At 42.0% G+C, this 19,010-nt stretch overlaps 2 protein-coding genes across 2 annotated transcripts; both read right to left on the bottom strand.

Annotated features, from left to right (window-relative positions):
- Nucleotides 1-2,886: 2,886 nt before the first annotated feature.
- LOC133376813 (olfactory receptor 5AR1-like) lies at nucleotides 2,887-8,210 on the bottom strand. The gene is made up of 2 exons (XM_061609605.1): nucleotides 7,329-8,210; nucleotides 2,887-2,931 (listed from the first exon to the last, which is right to left on the bottom strand). The coding sequence occupies exons 1-2, from the start codon at nucleotides 8,208-8,210 to the stop codon at nucleotides 2,887-2,889; spliced, it is 927 nt and encodes a 308-aa protein (XP_061465589.1).
- Nucleotides 8,211-15,681: 7,471 nt separating this feature from the next.
- Nucleotides 15,682-16,617, bottom strand: LOC133377946 (olfactory receptor 9G19-like). Its single transcript, XM_061612739.1, has one exon. The coding sequence runs from the start codon at nucleotides 16,615-16,617 to the stop codon at nucleotides 15,682-15,684; it is 936 nt and encodes a 311-aa protein (XP_061468723.1).
- Between the last annotated feature and the right edge of the window lie 2,393 nt (nucleotides 16,618-19,010).

Raw genomic sequence — 19,010 nt, 5'->3', positions numbered from 1 at the left:
CCATTTTGTGAGCCACCTACAGCACTTCTATCAAGGTATACATATGAGTACTGGTGCCTGATTTTTCTTTTTTAACCAAAAAAGCACTGGTTACACACATAACCGTGAAGACTTGATTACCTCAGTCTGATTTGGACAGCAAACTGTTAAGAATGTTTCCACTCTGCACCAGTAGTGCAGTTGCAAATTTAAAAGTACCTTCATGCCACACCCCCTTGGGCAGTCACACTACCTCACAGTCTCTCTCTCTCTCTCTCTCTCTCTCTCTCTCACACACACACACACACACACACACAGACAGAGTGGATTTGTCAGCACTGCAGATCTGCCCCCTCCCCACCAGGCAGAGGAGGGGCTGCTGCCAACCTCGTTCACTCACCCACCCACCAACCTTGTTCCTTGACAGGCATGGCAGGACCATGGGAGGGAGAAGGAGGAGGAAGGAGAGGCGACACTACTGCTGCCGCCGCCACCATCTAAGCTATGCCCTCCGCGCCTCTCCCCGAGGAGGGAGGGAGGAATGGCACAGCTGCTCCTCCTCTGCTGCTGATGCCCAGGCACCGCCAGCCAGGCACTGGGAGCAGCTCCACTTTTCCTCCGCTAGGTGTGCAAGCAGCTGTCAGTCAGTGTCAGTGCTTTCTGTCCTCCACTAATGGTAACGTCTTCTTTGCCACTGTCCCTGGCCTGACCTCAGCTTCCTCCCAGCCCCCTCTAATCTGCCACCCCCCACACCATGGAGAATGAGGAGGCAGGATAGGAGCCCCCCCCACTGATTGATAGTGCAAAGAACACAGCAATAGCCTCCAGCAGTACCTGACCATGGAGGAGGAAGAGGAGGCACCACACCATGTGGGGCAAGAGATAGGGTGTTGGCTGGGGTGGGCAAATATCTGCTTAATTCCAACCTCCTGTGGTGGGAATTAAGTAGATTTTTGTGCACCCTCCAGCCTTTCTCTTGTCCCATGTGGTGTAGTGCCTCTTCTTCTTCCTTCTCTGTGGTTTGGCTGTGCTCAGAGAGGCTGTTGCAGAGGCCTCAGTTGTGTCAATTAACCGGGGGGGGGGCTCCTTTCTTGCCTCTTCCTACTCTGTAGTGCTTGGGGGTGGCAGATTGGAGGGGGCCGGCAGGGGGCTCCCTGCAGAAAAAGTAATGGGGCGGCGTCCCCCATGTCCCACCAGAAAACACTCCTGCTTCACACCCATCTCAATTTTATGTCTTTTAGAAAAAAAAAGATGGCTGACAGGAACAACAGTACAGTGAGGGAGTTCATACTCTCAGGATTCACTGATCATTCATAGTTGGCTGCCACCATGTTTGCAGTGTTTCTAGTGAATTATCTCATAATAATAATGGGAAATCTCAGGATGCTTATGTTAATTGGGGTTGATGCTTGACTTCACACCCCCATGTATTTCTTTTGTAGTAATTTGTTCTCCTTGGACATTTGCTCCTGAACCACCATCAGTCCCAGGCTGCTGATAGACCTCTTGGTGGAAAGGGAAGTGATTACTTTTACAGAGTATCTAGTTCAATTCTATTTTTATGTAACCTTTGCCACCACTGAGTGTTATGTCATCTCTGTTATCTTTCCGCCCCCTGAAGATCTTCCTCTTTCAACAAGTCTTTTAAGTAGAGACCTTTTCCCAGTCTGTGTCTGTATTGGAATTGTTTTTTAATATGTTTTTACAGCTTTTTTAAAAAAATATGTTTTTCAAGCTTTTTTAAAAATATGTTTTTAAAGATGTTTTGTTTTAATTTGTTTTAAATGATGTTTTTTGTAGTGTATTTTAATTTCTGCTTTTATGATGTTTTACAGTGTTTTTATTGCTTTTGTTTGCTGCCCTGGGCTCCTGCTGGGAGGAAAGTTGGGATGTAAATGTAATAATAAATAAATAAATGTCCTGGCTGCTATGACATATGATTGGTATGTGACTATCGGCCAGATAGGCGACTCAAAAATAAAATTTTATTATTTTATTATTATTATTCCACTGATCTATACAATCACCTTGTCTCAGAAGGTTTGTGTTTGGTTGGTGGCTGTTCCATACATTGCCGGATCTGTCAATTCTCTGATACACACAGGTTATATGACTTGTTTTCTTTCTGTGGCCCTAATGTCATTGGCCATTTTTATTGTGCAGGTTCCCCACTCTTACAATGCTTATGTTCGGATACCAATGTCAATAGTTAGTGAAGTTTGCATTTGTTACTTTTAACCTGATAAATATTTGACTGTCCTTACTCTTACATCATTGTCACTATTTTGAGAATCCACTCAGCCATGGGCAGTCACAAGGCTACCTCCACCTGGTTATCTCATCTGCTGGTTGTCACAATCTTTTATGATAGTGTAATCTTTATGTATCTCTAACCTAATACTTCAGGAAATGGAGACAAAGTGGCTTCTTACCATGGGTATTAGGACAGTGTACATCGTAAACCCCCTCATCTAACAACTTGAGGAACAAGGAAGTGAAAAGTGCTTTGAGGTGGGTGATGGAGAGTATATTGCCTAACAATTATAATTCTTAGTATAGAGAACTTTCTGTACAGACTGCTGAATGATTACAGCTCTGGTATGGTTGATGTTTAACTAAAAAAGAAAAGAAAAAAGGTGCATTGGTCAGAAACTGGGGCCATGTAGAGATATTTCCAGGACTACTTTCCAGTACATCTGCATAGCTGCCTCCTCTGCAGAAGCCAGGAGCAGCTGATAACCCCTGGCCCAGTGAAGCCTACAAGAGTCAAGGAAGATCCTCTTTGAGAAAGAGAATGGAAGATGAACTGTAGATAAACTAGAGCTTGGAAAAGTTACTTTTTTGAACTACAACTCCCATCAGCCCAATCCAGTGGCCATGCTGGCTGGGGCTGATGGGAGTTGTAGTTTAAAAAAGTAACTTTTCCAAGCTCTGAGATAAACCATTAGCATCCTTGGAGAGTGTTAACAAGCATATAGACAGATGCCATCCAGTTGACACAGTGTACTTGGACTATCAAAAAAAACTTTGAGAAAGTACCTCAGCAGATCCTCCTCAGTAAGCTTAGCAGTCATGGAATAAGAAGAGAGGTTCTTTTGTGGATCAAGAACTGGGTAGGAAATAGGAAGCACAGAACAGGAATAAATGGATAGTTCTCTCAATTGAAGGATGTAGAAAGTTGAGTCCCCAAGGATCAGTATTGGGATCTGTGCAGTAAATGTTAGGGGTGGTGAACAGAGAGGTGGTCAAGTTTGGTGATGATCCCAAACAAAAAGGAATTGCTCCAAAATGATCTGTCCTTAAATCTTAATCTTAATTTCACATATACACTCATGGGATCTGTGCTGGCAGTGACTGACCAGGTACGAGATCTTGGGGTCATTGTGGATAGCTCAATGAAGATGCTGACCCCGTGTGTGGCAGTTGTGAAAAAAGGCAAATTCCATGCTAGGAATCATTAGGAATGATACTGAAAATAAAACTCAATATCATAATGCCATTATACAGATCTCACCGAAAACAAGATATTATAGAGTTGGAAAAGGTTCAGAAAATAGCAACCAAAATGATCAAGGGGATGGAGTGACTCTCCTATGAGGAAAGGTTGCAGCATTTGGGCCTTTTTAATTTAGAGAAAAGGTGAGTAAGAGCTAAGAGGTGACATGACAGAAACGTATAAAATTATGCAGAGCATGGAGAAAGTAAATCCTGATTCTTGGGGGACGCCACTTGCTTCATCCCTCCATTGCTACATTCTTCTATCCCAAGCTGCGGGGGATGAGAAAGCATTGGTTGGCCTGTTGTTACTGCACAGTTCCATTTTTGCCTAAGTTTACTTCCAGATGGGCCAGCCACAGTGGAGAGAAGAGGTCAGGGCCACCCTAGCTGACACCTCACACTTGTGACATGGCAAAAACCAGAGGAGGGCTTTGGGGGAGTTCCATTAGTCAGGGGAAACAGCCCAATTATGCATAGCTCCTTTCCACTCTCAATTACTAGAAAAAAAGTATAAGTTAAGCAAAAAATAAACAAACATATATGTTCAAACTTAATTCATAAAGGGCACAGAATCCTAGTTCTTTTGGTATGGAATCTGGTTTAGTTTGGAATAGGATTTTGATTTTTTGAGAGGATAGTCCTCACAACACTGACAATATACACATGGGAACTTGCATTCTTCTGCTGATTTCAAATAAAAGATTTGATATCATCAGCATCATAGTTGTTGTTGTATTTATAGCTCACCCTTCAACCCAAAGGTACCCAAGATGGCACACAAACAATTCATTAAAATGCAACACAACAACTACATAAAATCACAATACCAATCAGCATAATGAAACAGCAATCCAGCTGTTTTTATGACAAGTTTTTGGATAACATGGTGGGCATCATCTTATTCAAAGGTTTGTCATAAGAGATCATTTTCTGGCTTCATGTTCCCCAGGTGAGTATTTGTATATTCCTGCATGTGCCAAGCATCACACAACAGAAAGCTGCAAGCTCCTTGGTGTTCATTGCATGTGTGAGCTACTCAGTTGCCTGAGTTCAGGGCCTTGCTCCACTTTGAAGGGCTTGATATTTTTCAGAGGGACAGTGGCTTGAAAGTTTTCATTTTCTTTTGGAGTCTTAATTAGCCCTTAAGGAGTTTGTTTAGAAGAACTGAAAAAAAAGTTGTTAGTAGGTTGGTCTCATAGCATCATTGCTTTAACTAGACCCAAGGTAGATTATTACATTGGAAATCAACAATCTCAAAAGTAACAGAAAGCTTGTTTTTGTTTTGCTATGGCACAATAAATCCAGTGTAGCTACCTGTGCAGAATACTCAGCTCCCATGGCTATCCATTGGGGTAGAGCATCTGAAAAAGAGTGCTATGAAACAGCCTGGGGTATAATTCCAGAAACCTGGATGGCCTGTAGATACCATTCACACTGAATTATAGGGAAAACATATCATACAGCCTTGCCCTGAATTTGAAAGGGCTTCAAAGGTCTGGCCTTCCTGGGACATCCTGAGTCATGTCAATTATGCGCCACTCCACAGGACTAAAGCCAAGTCACAGGAACATTTCCACCCCTCAGATGTGATTCTTACAAAATGATCTTGCCTTTACTGAAAGAGGGACAAGCTCAGGCTGTTAAGGAAATGCAAAAAAAAAAAAAAAAAAAAAGACAAAAAAGATTTTGTCTCTTGTCTTTGGACTGTCCCCAATGATTTTATAGGACCATATCTGACTAAAACATGGAATAGACCCATTGAAATCAATGGACGTAAGCTAGTCAACTCATGAGTAACTTAAGTCCATTGTTTTCAGTGGGGCCTACTCAGGCTCTATTTCTCTATCAGGGTTCACAAAATAAGTCCTTATTGTGTGTAAAGAATGAGATATCCCATAACCAACATCTCTGGCATATTTATATCAGTCCATCAAGTAACATAAAAGACAAACTAATTGGGTAACATTCCAGAGGAGTAGTCAGGTTGTGCTATTGTGCTATACAATCCATGTATAGCCTCCTAAGGTGTTAAAGGTAGCAAATATAATGTAGCATATGTTTTTGTGGCGCCCATTTCCTCAAATTAATGAAGTGGGGAACAAACATTTTGCAGAAATACACACATAGGTCCAATAATAGTTTGAGATTAAACATTTTTTAAAAACACACACACAAAGCAGAAGTACAAAGCAAGGATCATTCAACTAAAGTTAACTAAGCTTGCAGTGCAATCCCAAATGTGTCTACTCAGAAGTAAGTCCTATGGAGTTCAATGGGTCTCCACTCTCATTAAGTGTATATAGAAGGGGTGGGGAATCTGTGGCCCTCTAGATGTTGTTGGACTACAACTCCCATAATCTCTGACCATCTGCCATGTTGGCTAGGGCCAGAGCTTGGAAAAGTTACTTTTTTGAACTACTACTCCCATCAGCCCCAGCCAGCATGGCCACTGGATTGAGCTGATGGGAGTTGTAGTTCAAAAAAGTAACTTTTCCAAGCTCTGGCTAGGGCTGACTGGTGTTGGAGTCCAACAGCACTCCTCATCTATACAACTGCAGCCTCAGTCACCAGACGCTAACAAGTAGATCAATGTTTGATTGTTATTGATTTTATTACTTTCCGCAGAAAAAGTGCTAATAGGTGACATCATTTCTCCAAATGGGTCTAAGGCATTAAAAAAATGTATTCTAATTAGGGATGGAACAATCTGCCCATTTTGATTCTCTCAGTTTCTCATTTTTTTAATCTTAAATTCGGTTCTCCACATTTCTGCAACAATTCGTGATTTAAAAAAAATCTTCATGAAAATTCTTCAGCATTTTAGTGCAAATTTTTCCTAATCAACACATTTTTGTATGCAGTTTTGACATCCTTGCAAGGCATTTATCTTAATATAATGCATTTTTGTATGTTATTTTCACCAATACTTTCATTGTGTGCACACTTTCCCTAATATATGCATTGTAAACATTGCTAGGTTGGAGAACTGCAGTGCAAAATTCAGTCAAGTGCGAATTTTGAAGGATGGCCGTGTTTCCGTTCTTAAAATGTTTCAGAAAGTGCGAATTTGATAAATCCAGCTTTAAATGTGAATTGAATTGAATTTCTACCCCAACCCTAGCTCTGATCTAGCAGTCCTTTTCAATGTGTGGTACGAATTTACAAAATACAATTCACATAATTCAAGGGTAGGGAGCTGGTGGTCCTCCAGATGTTGTTGGAATACAACTCTAGTAATCCCTAACCCTTGGCCGTGTTAGTTGAAACTGATGGATGTTGGGAGACCAACAACCAGGGCCACAAGTTCACCACTCATGGAACTGATCCATGGAAGTGTTTATGCATATGCAACATATTGCATGTGAGGAAATGAGCACAATAATGATGTAATGTGGGTGACAAAAACCAGCCTGCCTTTCTAAATCTTGATACAGATGTGTGAGTGCATATATCCACCAATACTGCATGCAGTATTTGTGAGCTGTGCCCTTTCATGAATGGATATGTCTGATATGAATCCCATAGGCTGCAATTTTAAACCACTAACTTTTGAGTCATCCTAGAAGCTTCAGCTTCAGCCTCATTCAGCACAAATGATTTTGAAATTGCAAACCAAATTGCTCATTGAAAGTCACACAAGAACTCTGTGGTTGAACTCTTTTGCTTTCCGATTCCCTAACTAGCTGGAAATTGAGAATCACCTATAAGTGGATGGAAATAATTTTGGAAACTATAGAACAAGTCCCATTTTAACAACTGAGCTCACATAAAGCATTCAGTATTAATGCTGCATTTCAGTTTAAGACAGAATTCAGCTTCTTGTTGATGAGCTTTCTGAAAGCTTCTTTAACGTCTTTGTTCCTCAGGCTGTAAATAAGAGGATTGAGCATGGGGATGACTACAGTATAGAACACGGATGCCCATTTGTCTTGATCCAAGGCATAGACAGAAGTGGGCCGTAGATACATGAAAATCACGGTCCCATAAAACAAAGTGACCCCAGTGAAGTGGGACCCGCAGGTGGAGAAGGCTTTGAGCCTCCCTGAGTGCATTCTCAGCACTGCTGCTAAGATGAAGATATAAGAGACAAGGATGATGGAGAGGGAGCTCATCTCAACAAGGCCAGCAAAAGCAAAAAGCAAAATCTCATTGATGTGTGTGTCAGAGCAAGAGATTGCCAGCAGTGGAGGAACATCACAGAAGAAATGATTGATGAGGTTGGAGCTGCAGAAGTGTAGACTGAAGGTGGCTGTTGTGTGTATTATGGCATTAGTTGTGCCAGCAATGTATGATCCAAGTAAGAGCCTGATGCAGAGAGACTTGGACATGGTAGTGGAATAGAGTAGTGGGTTGCAGATGGCCACATAGCGGTCATAGGCCATCACTGCCAAAATGTAGCACTCAGCATCCACAAAGGCAGCAAAAAAGTAGAACTGGGCAGTGCAGGCAGGGAAGGAGATGGTCCTGCTCTCAGATAATAAATCAGACAGCATTCTGGGGGCAATGGCAGATGAGTAGCAGATGTCACAGAAGGACAGGTGCCACAGCAAGAAGTACATAGGGTTGTGAAGGTGGGAATCAAGTGAGATCAGGATGATCATGCCCAGGTTTCCCACAACATTGACCAGATAGATGATCAGGAACACCACAAAGAATATGACTTGCATACCTGGATCATTTGAGATGCCCAGGAGGAAGAACCCAGTGACAGTCGTAGTATTTTCCTCAACCATTTTCAGGGAAGGATATGGTGGCCAAGAGAAATGTAGGAAATTTTGACCTCCGTGATCCAAGAACGGATGGCAGGGTTGTTGTTGACAAGAAAATAACAGCAAGCACAGCTGTCCCTCTTCTCTGTTCTGTTCTCTTTAGGCAATCTGTTTAGCAAAAAAAGAAAAAGGAAAGAGAAATGGGGGGGGGAGGAAAAAAATTCATCAAGAAACCCAAATCAAGAAGACTGTGATGTATGAAGTTTATTTTACTGGCAATCAGGGCTGGCCAGGATTTTCACTTTTTTATACTGTTGCATAAAAACGTTGGGTTGTATTCAAAGCAGCACTAAGGAACACTTCCTGTCAGTGCAAGAATTTCCACTGCTCCCCCTGTGCACCCCTTAAATCTGTTTTAGGGGTTCCCCCAATCTTCTGGAATAGATTTGGGGAGGGTGCAGGGTGCATGAGGGGGGGAAGTCCCACTGTGCAAACGGAAACCTTTGTGCTGATGTGAGATGTTACTTTGGGCTCCATCCAGGTCTAGACTAAATTAGTTGAACATAGTTCTCAGTGAAATCAATGGTACTGAGGCTATAACTAATTTGTTCTGAATGGGGCCTAAGTTCAGCTGACTTACATCTGGTTCTATACTTGCTCCCTACAGACCAAGTAAATATATAAATTAGTGTGTGGATGTATACTAATGGCATGTTTTCCCTTGATCCCTGATGTTGTAGAACTGACCAGACATGTACAAAGAAGATTATCCTTGATGAAGCATATTGCTCTACACAAGTAGAAATATCATTGGATTAAATATTGGCGGGGCTTACCTGATAGTGATGGGCAATTACAAGGTCAGAATATTCCCCAGTTGACCATGAAAGCAATACAATGCCAGGATTGGCCTTAATGTGTCTTGCTGCTCATATTTGCTAGCCTAGCCTCAAAATGTCAAATTGGTTAACTTTGATCTTTGTCTCCATAAACTCCATGCTTTGATCTTCTGCTAGTGGCAGTGCAGTGGGCTTCCTGGGGCGTTGCTCCTCAAGCCCTTTCAATACTTTCTCCATGAATATATACTGAACATGTGGAGGACGAAGGAGGATAATACTGCTGCCCCTCACGTTGCTTCCTGACCTCCAAGAGTAGAGCTGAATCTCCAAAATGGGACACCTATACATCTACAGCTGTATACACACAGATGCTCTCTGCGAGTATAAAACCTATGTCACCGGTACCCAACAGGTGCTCTCCAGATATTGTCTGCATGACTCACTATGCATGGAGAAAAAGACATAAAAAGGGCTAGTATAATGTCCACTGAATTCTGGCTAGGGTGATGGACAGGAGGACCTGAAGATCTGTGAAAAAGATTTGTTTTGTTTTGTTTTAGCAAGGCCACCTTTTTTCCCCTCCTGCCTGGCAAGGTGCGTACCAGGTAAGGTGCCTTTTCTTTTCTTTTTGGTCATCCTAATGTTGAACATAGGAACACAAGAAGTTGTCTTATACTGAGTCAGATCATTGGGCCATCTAGGTCAGTAATGTCTACACTGACTGGCAGTAGCTCTTTAGTGTTTCAGGCAGGGGCCTCTCCTAGCCTTATCTGGAGATGCCAAGGGATGAACCTTTGCATGCAAAGCATGTGCTTTATCAGTAAGTTATGACTGTTCTCCTTTGGCTGCCACAAGTTTGAAAAAATGAGAGAAACTCTACAAGAGGGTTCACCCAGTGGTAGACATACACCCCCCAAAGGCAGTAGCACAATGAGTGGGAGTGCAAACTAAAGTCTCCCCTCCCCCCATTGTACTATAAGACTTCTTTGGCTCTAGACATGCCCAACTATACACATTTCGATGTCTCATGCTTCACCTAGACTTGCACCATCCAGCTGTAATTCCTGATTTCCTTCTGATGTGTGCCAATCCAGAATGGGGTATTTCCTGATTCTTGTATGTGCCAAATCAAATTATATGCTAAATGAATTGTCAAAATGCCTACATCCATCACATCATGTTTAGGTTGTGTAGATACCACTGTTTGATGATGCAAAACTCACAGAGTTACTTGCGTAGCAAAGGAAGTATACAGATCCTATGAGATATTCAAAGCTTTGGGGTCTCAGTTGCTCTGGGAGGCTGATGATGGAGGTCTTTCTTACCTAGGCTCTTCATGAAGATTTTAGATGATCTAGAGTTCCTGAGTGATGTTTCTTTTCCTCTTTCCCTCACCCTCCTATAGATGGGAGGAATGCAATCTAAAGTTTTGACAGCTGATCAAGTTAGGGTTGTGCTGATCCCAGTGAATTTATGAGTGTCTTGAGTAGCATGGGTGCTATTTATTATGCATTGAGTTCGCTATCTCTGAAAAATGATGTAATTATTATGGAGTAGAATTGGCAGACCTGGGAGCTTGGTTCCCAAAGGATTTCTGATCACTGATTCCCTCAGAAGGAGACTTATATTTTTGCATACAGAACTGTTGATGGTCTAGGCATCCCATGCAATTTGCTCTCTAGTTCTGCTTGCTGTAATTTCTCCTCATTAGAACATTGACCCTTAGCTTTCATTTCTGTGCAGGAAAATAGATGGCATTACTGCCTCTTGTTTTCTGACAGGGTTTCTGAGATTCAGAAACTGAGTGGTGGGGAACCTCCAGCCCATGGGCCTAATTAGGCCTGGCAAGGGCTTTAATTTGGCTCACTCACACCCACTTGCTCTACTACACCTGACTTCATATATGATACCAACTGTGGGGTAGGTAAAGAAGCATCTCCCTGCCAAAAGCAGAAAAAGGGTTTGCAGATGCTGCCAATCAGGTGATTGGTGGTGCCTGGAAACCCCTGATCCCTTGCCCACATGGTTTGATTTCAAATCACCACAGGAAAGAAAGCAGGGTTTGCAGGTGCCAACAATCAGCTGATCATTGATGCCTGCAACGTCTGATGCCATTCTCTGCACAATTTAACTTATGACCAAAGATGCATGATTTCCCTGGCTATGCCCTTCTTTGCATGTAAATGGGCCCACATTCTGTCTCTGACATCTGTAGTTAATATGAAATAGGTCTGGGAAAAACTGAGATCCTGGAGAGCTGTGCCCAGTTAGAGTGGGTGACATGGACCATTGGACAGCTGACTCCTGATCTACAGAAATTAGTTGGCAACTGAACCCAAGGATCTGGAATAACATAGATGAAGAGATTGGCTATTTTGGTTGTCTGTAGTTTCAATGGAACTTAGCTACACACAGTTGTCTAGAGTGGAGGATTGTGAGTCTTTACAAATCTGGTAAAATATTTTGAATATTTTGAATATTGAGATGATCTAGATCAAGGGTAGGGAGCTTTGTTTTCCATGAGGGGGTCACATTCCCTCTGGTGAAAGTTGTTGGGGACTGAAGCCAGCAGTGGGTTACCTCTTCCTCCTGCTTTTACCCTGTTTTCCTCTTTCTGCCTCTCCATTTTCTTCCTTTCTTGCCACCTCCATGAGGGCTACATGAAACAAGGCTGCATGTAGCCCACCCTATAGGGGGAATACTTTCAAAGTATCTCAGTAATATTACCACATGTCAATAATATTACCATAGGCCATCCTTCACCAGCCTGGTTCCCTCCAGATATTTTTGCTGGCTGGGGCTGATGGGAATTGTAAATAACTGGAGGGAACCAGGCTGGTCAAGCCTTCCCTACAGTAATATTAGTGAGATGTTTTGAATGTTGGTGAGAAAAGGATACAAGTACAATTGATTCATATTTTATTATTTTCAGCTAAGATTCTGATGGTACCAAAAATATGGAAAAATAAATTGCTCCCAAGGGGAATAGTTACATTAAAACATAGTTGGTGCTGAACACACTGAAGTGAACATATTTTTGGGGAAAGGTGAGAATAAATAGTATTAGGATGATTTTTTTCCTAAACAGAAGTAATGTTGAGCTCAGCATAATGGAACCTTAAAGAATGTACGTACAGAAGCATTGTCTGTATGAAATGTGTGTGATTAATTGTAATGCTATATTAGAATGGAATAGGTTTTTTATATATATCTCTGATTGTTATTCTTCTTGTATTTGCAAAATAAATAAATAAAGTAGAGCACACTTGCAATTACATGGGACCAAAATGATGATTTACTTCTTTGGATGAATGCTTGCCCCAAACCTTTTGCTGCTTGAGGCAAAGGTCAAGATGGACCCCTACCAATTCCATGTACAGAAACTGACCAGATTGTCAGATGAATCTTACTTCAACATTGGTGATTACACAGCATCTTCTACTGTACCTGAGGACAGCAGGCTAGCTTAAGGGGAGCAGGGCAGGCCACATATAAAACACTGATCTGTCCTCCAACACCTCGCTGCCACTCCCTGCCCCCCAGTATCCTCTGCTTTGAGGCAGCTGCCTCACTCTGTCTAATGGTAGGGCTGGCCTTTTGTATCTGTTGAGAGGTGAGGTGCCTGCAAATTAATTTGATGAATTCAATGCAATCTTCCCTTTCAAATCGTCACCATTTCAAGTGCGGGAGCAGCTTGTGTCTCTTTTGCCCAATCTGGAAAGACAATTCATCAAATAAGATTGGAGGTGGGAGGGGGGCCACATGAGTGATTCATTTCCAAAGAAAACTCCCTGTGCACATAGGAAATCAGATTGCATGGGAAAGGGTTCCAGTATAGCTTTCTCCCTGATATGCTAATTTGCTGTGCATCAGAAATTTCTCATGAATCCAGTCAAACACATCTTGCACATGTACATCTGTGGAACAGTTGCCCTGTGAAATAAGCTATTTATCTAGAGCAGGGATGAGGCCCTCCAGATGTTGCTGGACCACAACTCCCACAACTGCTAGAGAGCCACAGATTCCCTATCCCTGATCTAGAGAATGCCTAATTGCTGCTACTTCTTCAGTACAAGAATGATCAGCATGGATGGAATAGCCACCATCATTCAGAACAAGCAACCCCTTGCAAAAACAGATGTCAGTTTTCTTATGTATGTTCTCATTTATTCTTATTTTTATTCAGCTTTATAAAACAAGAAACATAGAACTTTAGAAGTAATGATTACATTCTTATCTTGAAATTACATTATATCATCTCAAATAAATATTTTGGATCTAGTGAGGAATGAGCTTTGCCATGTGAATAATGAACATGGTTCAATTTTGTCTAAATCTACTAAGCTTCTTTCTTCCATATGTAGCTTCTATGCTTTGCCATAATTGCTTATTCTTACACTTTCATTTTCCGTCCTGTTGTAACTGGAGTTTGATCCTTTTTACAATATTGAGTGTAACACGATCTTGCTGCTACAATAATGTATGATATTAGTTCTCTTTGTTGCATAGGTACTTTTTAAGTTTTAGTAAAAAATAAAACAGGGACTAGATCTAATTTGTGACCAGAATTCTTATTAATATAACTTCCAGTACTCATTGCACATTTCTAACATTTATCATCCAAATTTCCATTTATCACTTTTTTCAGGGTCATATACCATCCAGTCATCACCTTATGGCAATTTTCATGAATATTTGAACATCTTGCCATACATCAAACATTATTGGAGTTCCTAGGTCCTAAAGCTACCACAACAAAAAATATATTACTTGCTCTTCCACACAATAAAAGGTAAGTAAGATTTTATAAGTTTTTGACATGTGTTCTATCACTGGAAAGATAAATAAATGTCTTCAAAAGTTGTACTGTCTCCTGATGGAATCCTTTTGGTCCTATAATATTCTCCCCAAAGGAGATATTTTGTTGCAATTCTTCAAGAAAGTGGCAAAAAGGTTTGTGTGCTTGTTACACAAGTTTGGTTGATACTTCCCTTGCTGTTTTGATCATGGAAAAGTTTTAAATATGACGTAACTTTATTTTTTGTAGCACATTTCAGTGCACAAGGAAGCTAATAATTCCCATCTCAATTTTCATCACAACAACATTTTGTGGCAACTTGTGCTGAGAGAAAGTAGCTTGCCCTTGTTGACCTGGTGAGCTGTGTGTCACATGGGAAGTTGCGGGGTAACAGTCACAGAGGTTCTGTATGAAAGCAGTACATTGAACTAGGATACACATAAATGCATAACTAACAGTGGAATCCTAGGCATATCTAATCAGAAGTCCCATTGAATTAAATGGAGAGATAGGGGAGAAATTAAGTTTGGCTCACAATCTGCACTTCCAGAAATGATATGTAAACTAAAATGCAGCTATCCTTTGAAATTTGCACTTCCCTGAATTTTGTAGTGCAGTTCTCCAACCAAATAATGGGTACAAAAATGCATATATTAGTGAAAATAATAATAAAACTGTATTATAACAGAGAAAAGGCCTTGCAAAAATGTGTATATTAGGCAAAATGGCATACAAAAATGTATATGACATATATGTATATATTGCCCTGAAATGCTGTTAAATGTTTGTGAAGACTTTTAAAAAAATCACAAAATGATGCAAAAATGTGGAGAACCAAATTTAAGATTGGAAAAATGAGAAAAACTGAAATTGACAGATTTCTCTATTTTTAGTTAAATGGGATTCCTAGGTAACTGGGTATAGGACTGTTGTCTACTGCTCAGATACTTTATCTATACATATAATATTTTTGTAAATTGTCACTCATTTTGTACAGTGGCATTACATGGCAGTATGGTATAGCATGACATGGTGGGTGTGAGGCGAAGGCTTAAAAGAAGCAAGGATAATGAACAAGCAAAGTGGGTGGCTGTGGGGCAATGGGTGGGTGTGGGTGAGTGTGGAGGGCAAGTGTGGAGTGGGCAGGTGTGGAGTGGGCAGGTGTGGTGCAAGTGAGGTGGGCCAGTGTGCAGCCTAGGTGCACTGCATGGTGGCAGTGGTTTCCAGAGCAACACAGGGCAGCAGTAGTGGAGTAACAGGCAAGGCAAGCAGGCTGGCAAGGGGAGTGGGGGTGCCTGTGGGGCTGGCAGGTTGGAGAGCAGAGTGCAGCAGGGAGTTGGCAAATGGCATGAGCAGGGGGGCAGAGCCCCCCAGTCAATAAAAAAACCTCCACATCCAAATGATTGTAATCTGTAACACAGCTGGTTTTAAAAAGTACAGAAGGAAAAATTAATCAAGTATGAACGGGCTTTATGGATATGAAAAATGGAAATTTCAGTTCTCCTTACAATGTTTCACAAATAATGCATTATACCAAGGAAGTCCTGAGGTTCGATCCACATAAAAATGTATGCCAAAACATCTTACTAATTAGATTGAATGGGTGGAATTCAACAAAGCTCTACATCTCTCATTCTCCCCCTCTCCTCCCACCACGTGCCCCCTAAATCTGTTCTAGGAGTTCCACAACCCTCTGGAGCAAATATGGGGAGAATGTGGGGTACGCACAGGAGAGGGGAGGAAACTTCTGTTGCACTAGCAGAAATCCTTGTGCTTATGGGACATGGTAGTTGAATACCACCCAATGCTAGGCTAGTAAAAACCAAAATGAAAAATCTGTGCTTCCAGTCATATTAATTTATGCTATCCTCCATTTCATTGCCAGTTTCTTCAGAGCATCTTTTATATCCTTGTTCCGGAGGCTATAGATGAGGGGATTGAGCATAGGGATCACCACTGTGTAGAAAACAGAGACTACTTTGTCCCTCTCTAAGGCATAGCTGGAGCTGGGGCGTGAGTAGATGAAGAGGATGGAGCCATAGTACAAAGTGACAGCAGTCAGGTGAGATGCACACGTAGAAAAGGCTTTCAGTCTCCCTGCAGTGGAACGGATCCTCAAGATGGCAGCCAGGATGAAGGCATAAGAGGCAAGGATAAGTGCTGATGGTGTAATTACATTAGAAGCCAAAATGAAGTACAACACAGACTGATAGCTCTCAGGCACATTACAGGATAGCTTCACCAATGGGGGAAGGTCACAGAAGAAGTCGTCAATGATGTTGCCATCACAGAAGCTCAATGTAAAGGTTTCACTAGTGATTAATGTGGAATTGATGAACCCACCTAGGTATGAGAGGGCCACTAGCGCTGTGCATAGTTTTCTGGACATAGCAGTGGCATACATCAGTGGCATAGCAATGGCCACATAACGGTCGTAAGCCATGGCTGCCAGGAGGAAGCACTCGCTATATGCAAGGCCAGCTGAGAAGAAGAACTGGGCGGCACAACCACCAAAGGAAATGCTCTTGTCCTCAGAGACACAGTTCACCAGGATTTTCGGTGTATAGACGGAGGAATACCAGAGGTCCAGGAAGGAGAGGTTCCCAATGAAGAAATACATAGGCGTATGGAGGTGAGCGCTGCTGCAGATTAGAGCAATGAGTGTCATATTCCCTGCCAGGCTGGCCAAATATATTACTAGAAACACTACAAACAAAATCAGTTGCTGTTTCAGGTTTGTTGTGAATCCCAGAAGAATGAAGTCGGTCACTGTGGTGTGATTTGCATCCTCCATGAAGCTGTTAGGGATTAGCTGGTGAGGAAATTGAAGACATACACTACAGTTGTTGCATATCAGAGCAGCATCAATTCTCATTGAGCTATAGCAGGGATGGGGAACCTTGGGTCTGGGCTTTCCAGGCCTCTCTGTCTTCTCCCTCAGGGCTTGACCTAGGCCAGGCCCTCTGCCCAGGCTACATTCCCTCTCCCCAGGCCATGGTCCTCCCTCCCTGGCTCTTGTTGGAGGCCTCATCTGCATGCTGTTAGCCAGGCTGGAATGAGTGTTTGAACTGTGATAATGCCTGTTGCTTGCCAGGACAGAGGATGGAGGTGTGAGTGTGTATACAAACCTCTGGCTTTTGTGCAGCTAGAATGTTGCTTACTGCACAAATGTAAGTGTCATAGCAGCGGCTCCATCCGTTTTTGCCCCTGACTCCCATCTATCACTGGCATGCAGCCCTTGGAAGGTTGCCCACGAGGGAAGGTGGCCCTTGAGCTTAAAAAGAGATCCCCAGCCCTGAACTATCGCTTTCAGAATTCCTAGCATCCCACAAGTAAAAGTTCCCTGATCTTACAGAGGGTGACAGTAGAAAGGAGGCGCAGCCAACCTTCCTACACATTTCTAATTCTTCCAGAGTCCTGCCCACCTCCCCATCCAATGTGCTCTATAAAGATTCGGCTTGCATTCATTTGCTGAATGGTTTGATTTCCCTGGTTGTGCCTATCATTTTATATTTCCTTCCCCTCATTTTAAACCCAGAGGTTTAGAATAGGTGCATACATAAAAAAGCACAACAGAAAGGAATACTAAAGGGGCAGTAATTGAAGTAGATAGGACAGTTGCTTCTTCCTTTATTTTACGTGCCCTAATTCTGCTTAAGGAATGTGCCAAAAATGAAATGTATACACAAACTCTATTTAATGGATGTTGCATTAAAGCCATATTTGTTATATTGTATTAATCTTTTAAAAAAAATCCTATCTTATATTTTTAAAACAAATTACTTACATACCCCTTAGATAGGGTTGCCAGGTCAGAAGCATCCCAGACCCTGAGATTTCAGGGATGGGCCCTAGTGATGTCACGGGGGCAGTTGTACTGATGTCAGGGGGCAGGCTGTAGTGATGTCATGGGGTGGGCCCAAGTGATGTCACAGGGGCTGGCCCTAGTGATGTCATTAAGGATGATACCTTAAGCATCAACCACAGTTGCTTGAAACATACAATTCAAACAAAAACATTTATCTGATTGGAAATTAAGACAGAAATCTTAGCTAAAAGATAGAGCCTGGGTAGGGAACATTTAATTTAGCCTAATTGCTTCTCGAAACTGCCCTCAGGCCAGACCAGGCCAATGACTAGAAGGCCATTGTAGGAAGAAAGGAGCCTAGTGTTATGGAGATGTTAGTTGGGAGCACTCAGGAGTAAAGAAGAATGCCCCTGAGGGCTGCAATTCTAAACACACTTATCAAGCCACATAGAACTCAATAGTTCTATTAAATAATTTTAATACTTCTGAGTAGATATGGTTTCAATTGTGTTGTTGGTAAAGCTTGACTAGGGATCCTCTGCAAATACGTCCGTGTTGGCTTTCCAGGATTCCAGGAAATAGTCTTTTCCAGAAATTGAACCTTGGACCTTTACATGCAAAGCATATTCCCTACCACTGAGCTACAACCCTTCCCCTGTTTAAAAAAGTATCTTTTAAAATTGTTCTTTTCAATTCACTCTTGAATGCACATCATACCTAGGGGAGATCTACACCATTCATTTAAAGCACATTCAACACATATTTGAAGCACACGAATCCCACTACAGAATCATGGGAACTGTAGTTTGTTAAGGGTAGTGGGAACAGTAAGGGCTTATCCAAATGGAGCGGGATAATCCACGGTTTCCATATTCGGTTTGTCATCTGATAGTCCTCACTTTGCCTTTTAGTTCGCTCTTTCCCAATTAAAAAAAAGCTTTTTTGCAGCTGCACACGCAGCGGTAAGACCCCTACATTCTTTTTGCTTTTTCCAAGCTCTGCCTCCAAAACCTCCCCCTATCAACCAATTGGTCAGCAAAAAAATTACGTATGCTCCTCTCCCCTTTGCAACGAAGCACAATATGGCTATAAAGGAGTTCTCGCCTAGGAAGGAAAGGCTGCCTTCCCACCAGAATGAAATTGACAAAGCTTTCTGGAGCAGGCTTGAAACTGACCAGAAGCCCTTTTCTTGTTTGCATTTGTGATATTACACTTAAATGAATGTATGCTTTTCTGCCTTTATTGATATTTAAGGAGATACACAGCTGGCAATTGCACATATTTCTCCAAAAAAGCAAGAAACTGTCCCCCCCCTCCTTCTCCCTTTCCTTCCCAGGAGAATGAAATTGACAAAGCTTTCTGAGCAGGCTTGAAACTGA

The sequence above is a fragment of the Rhineura floridana genome, chromosome 2, assembly GCF_030035675.1.
Source record: "Rhineura floridana isolate rRhiFlo1 chromosome 2, rRhiFlo1.hap2, whole genome shotgun sequence".
In the NCBI taxonomy this organism is placed as follows: Eukaryota; Metazoa; Chordata; class Lepidosauria; order Squamata; family Rhineuridae; genus Rhineura; species Rhineura floridana.
This window is presented reverse-complemented; position numbering and strand designations above follow the sequence as displayed.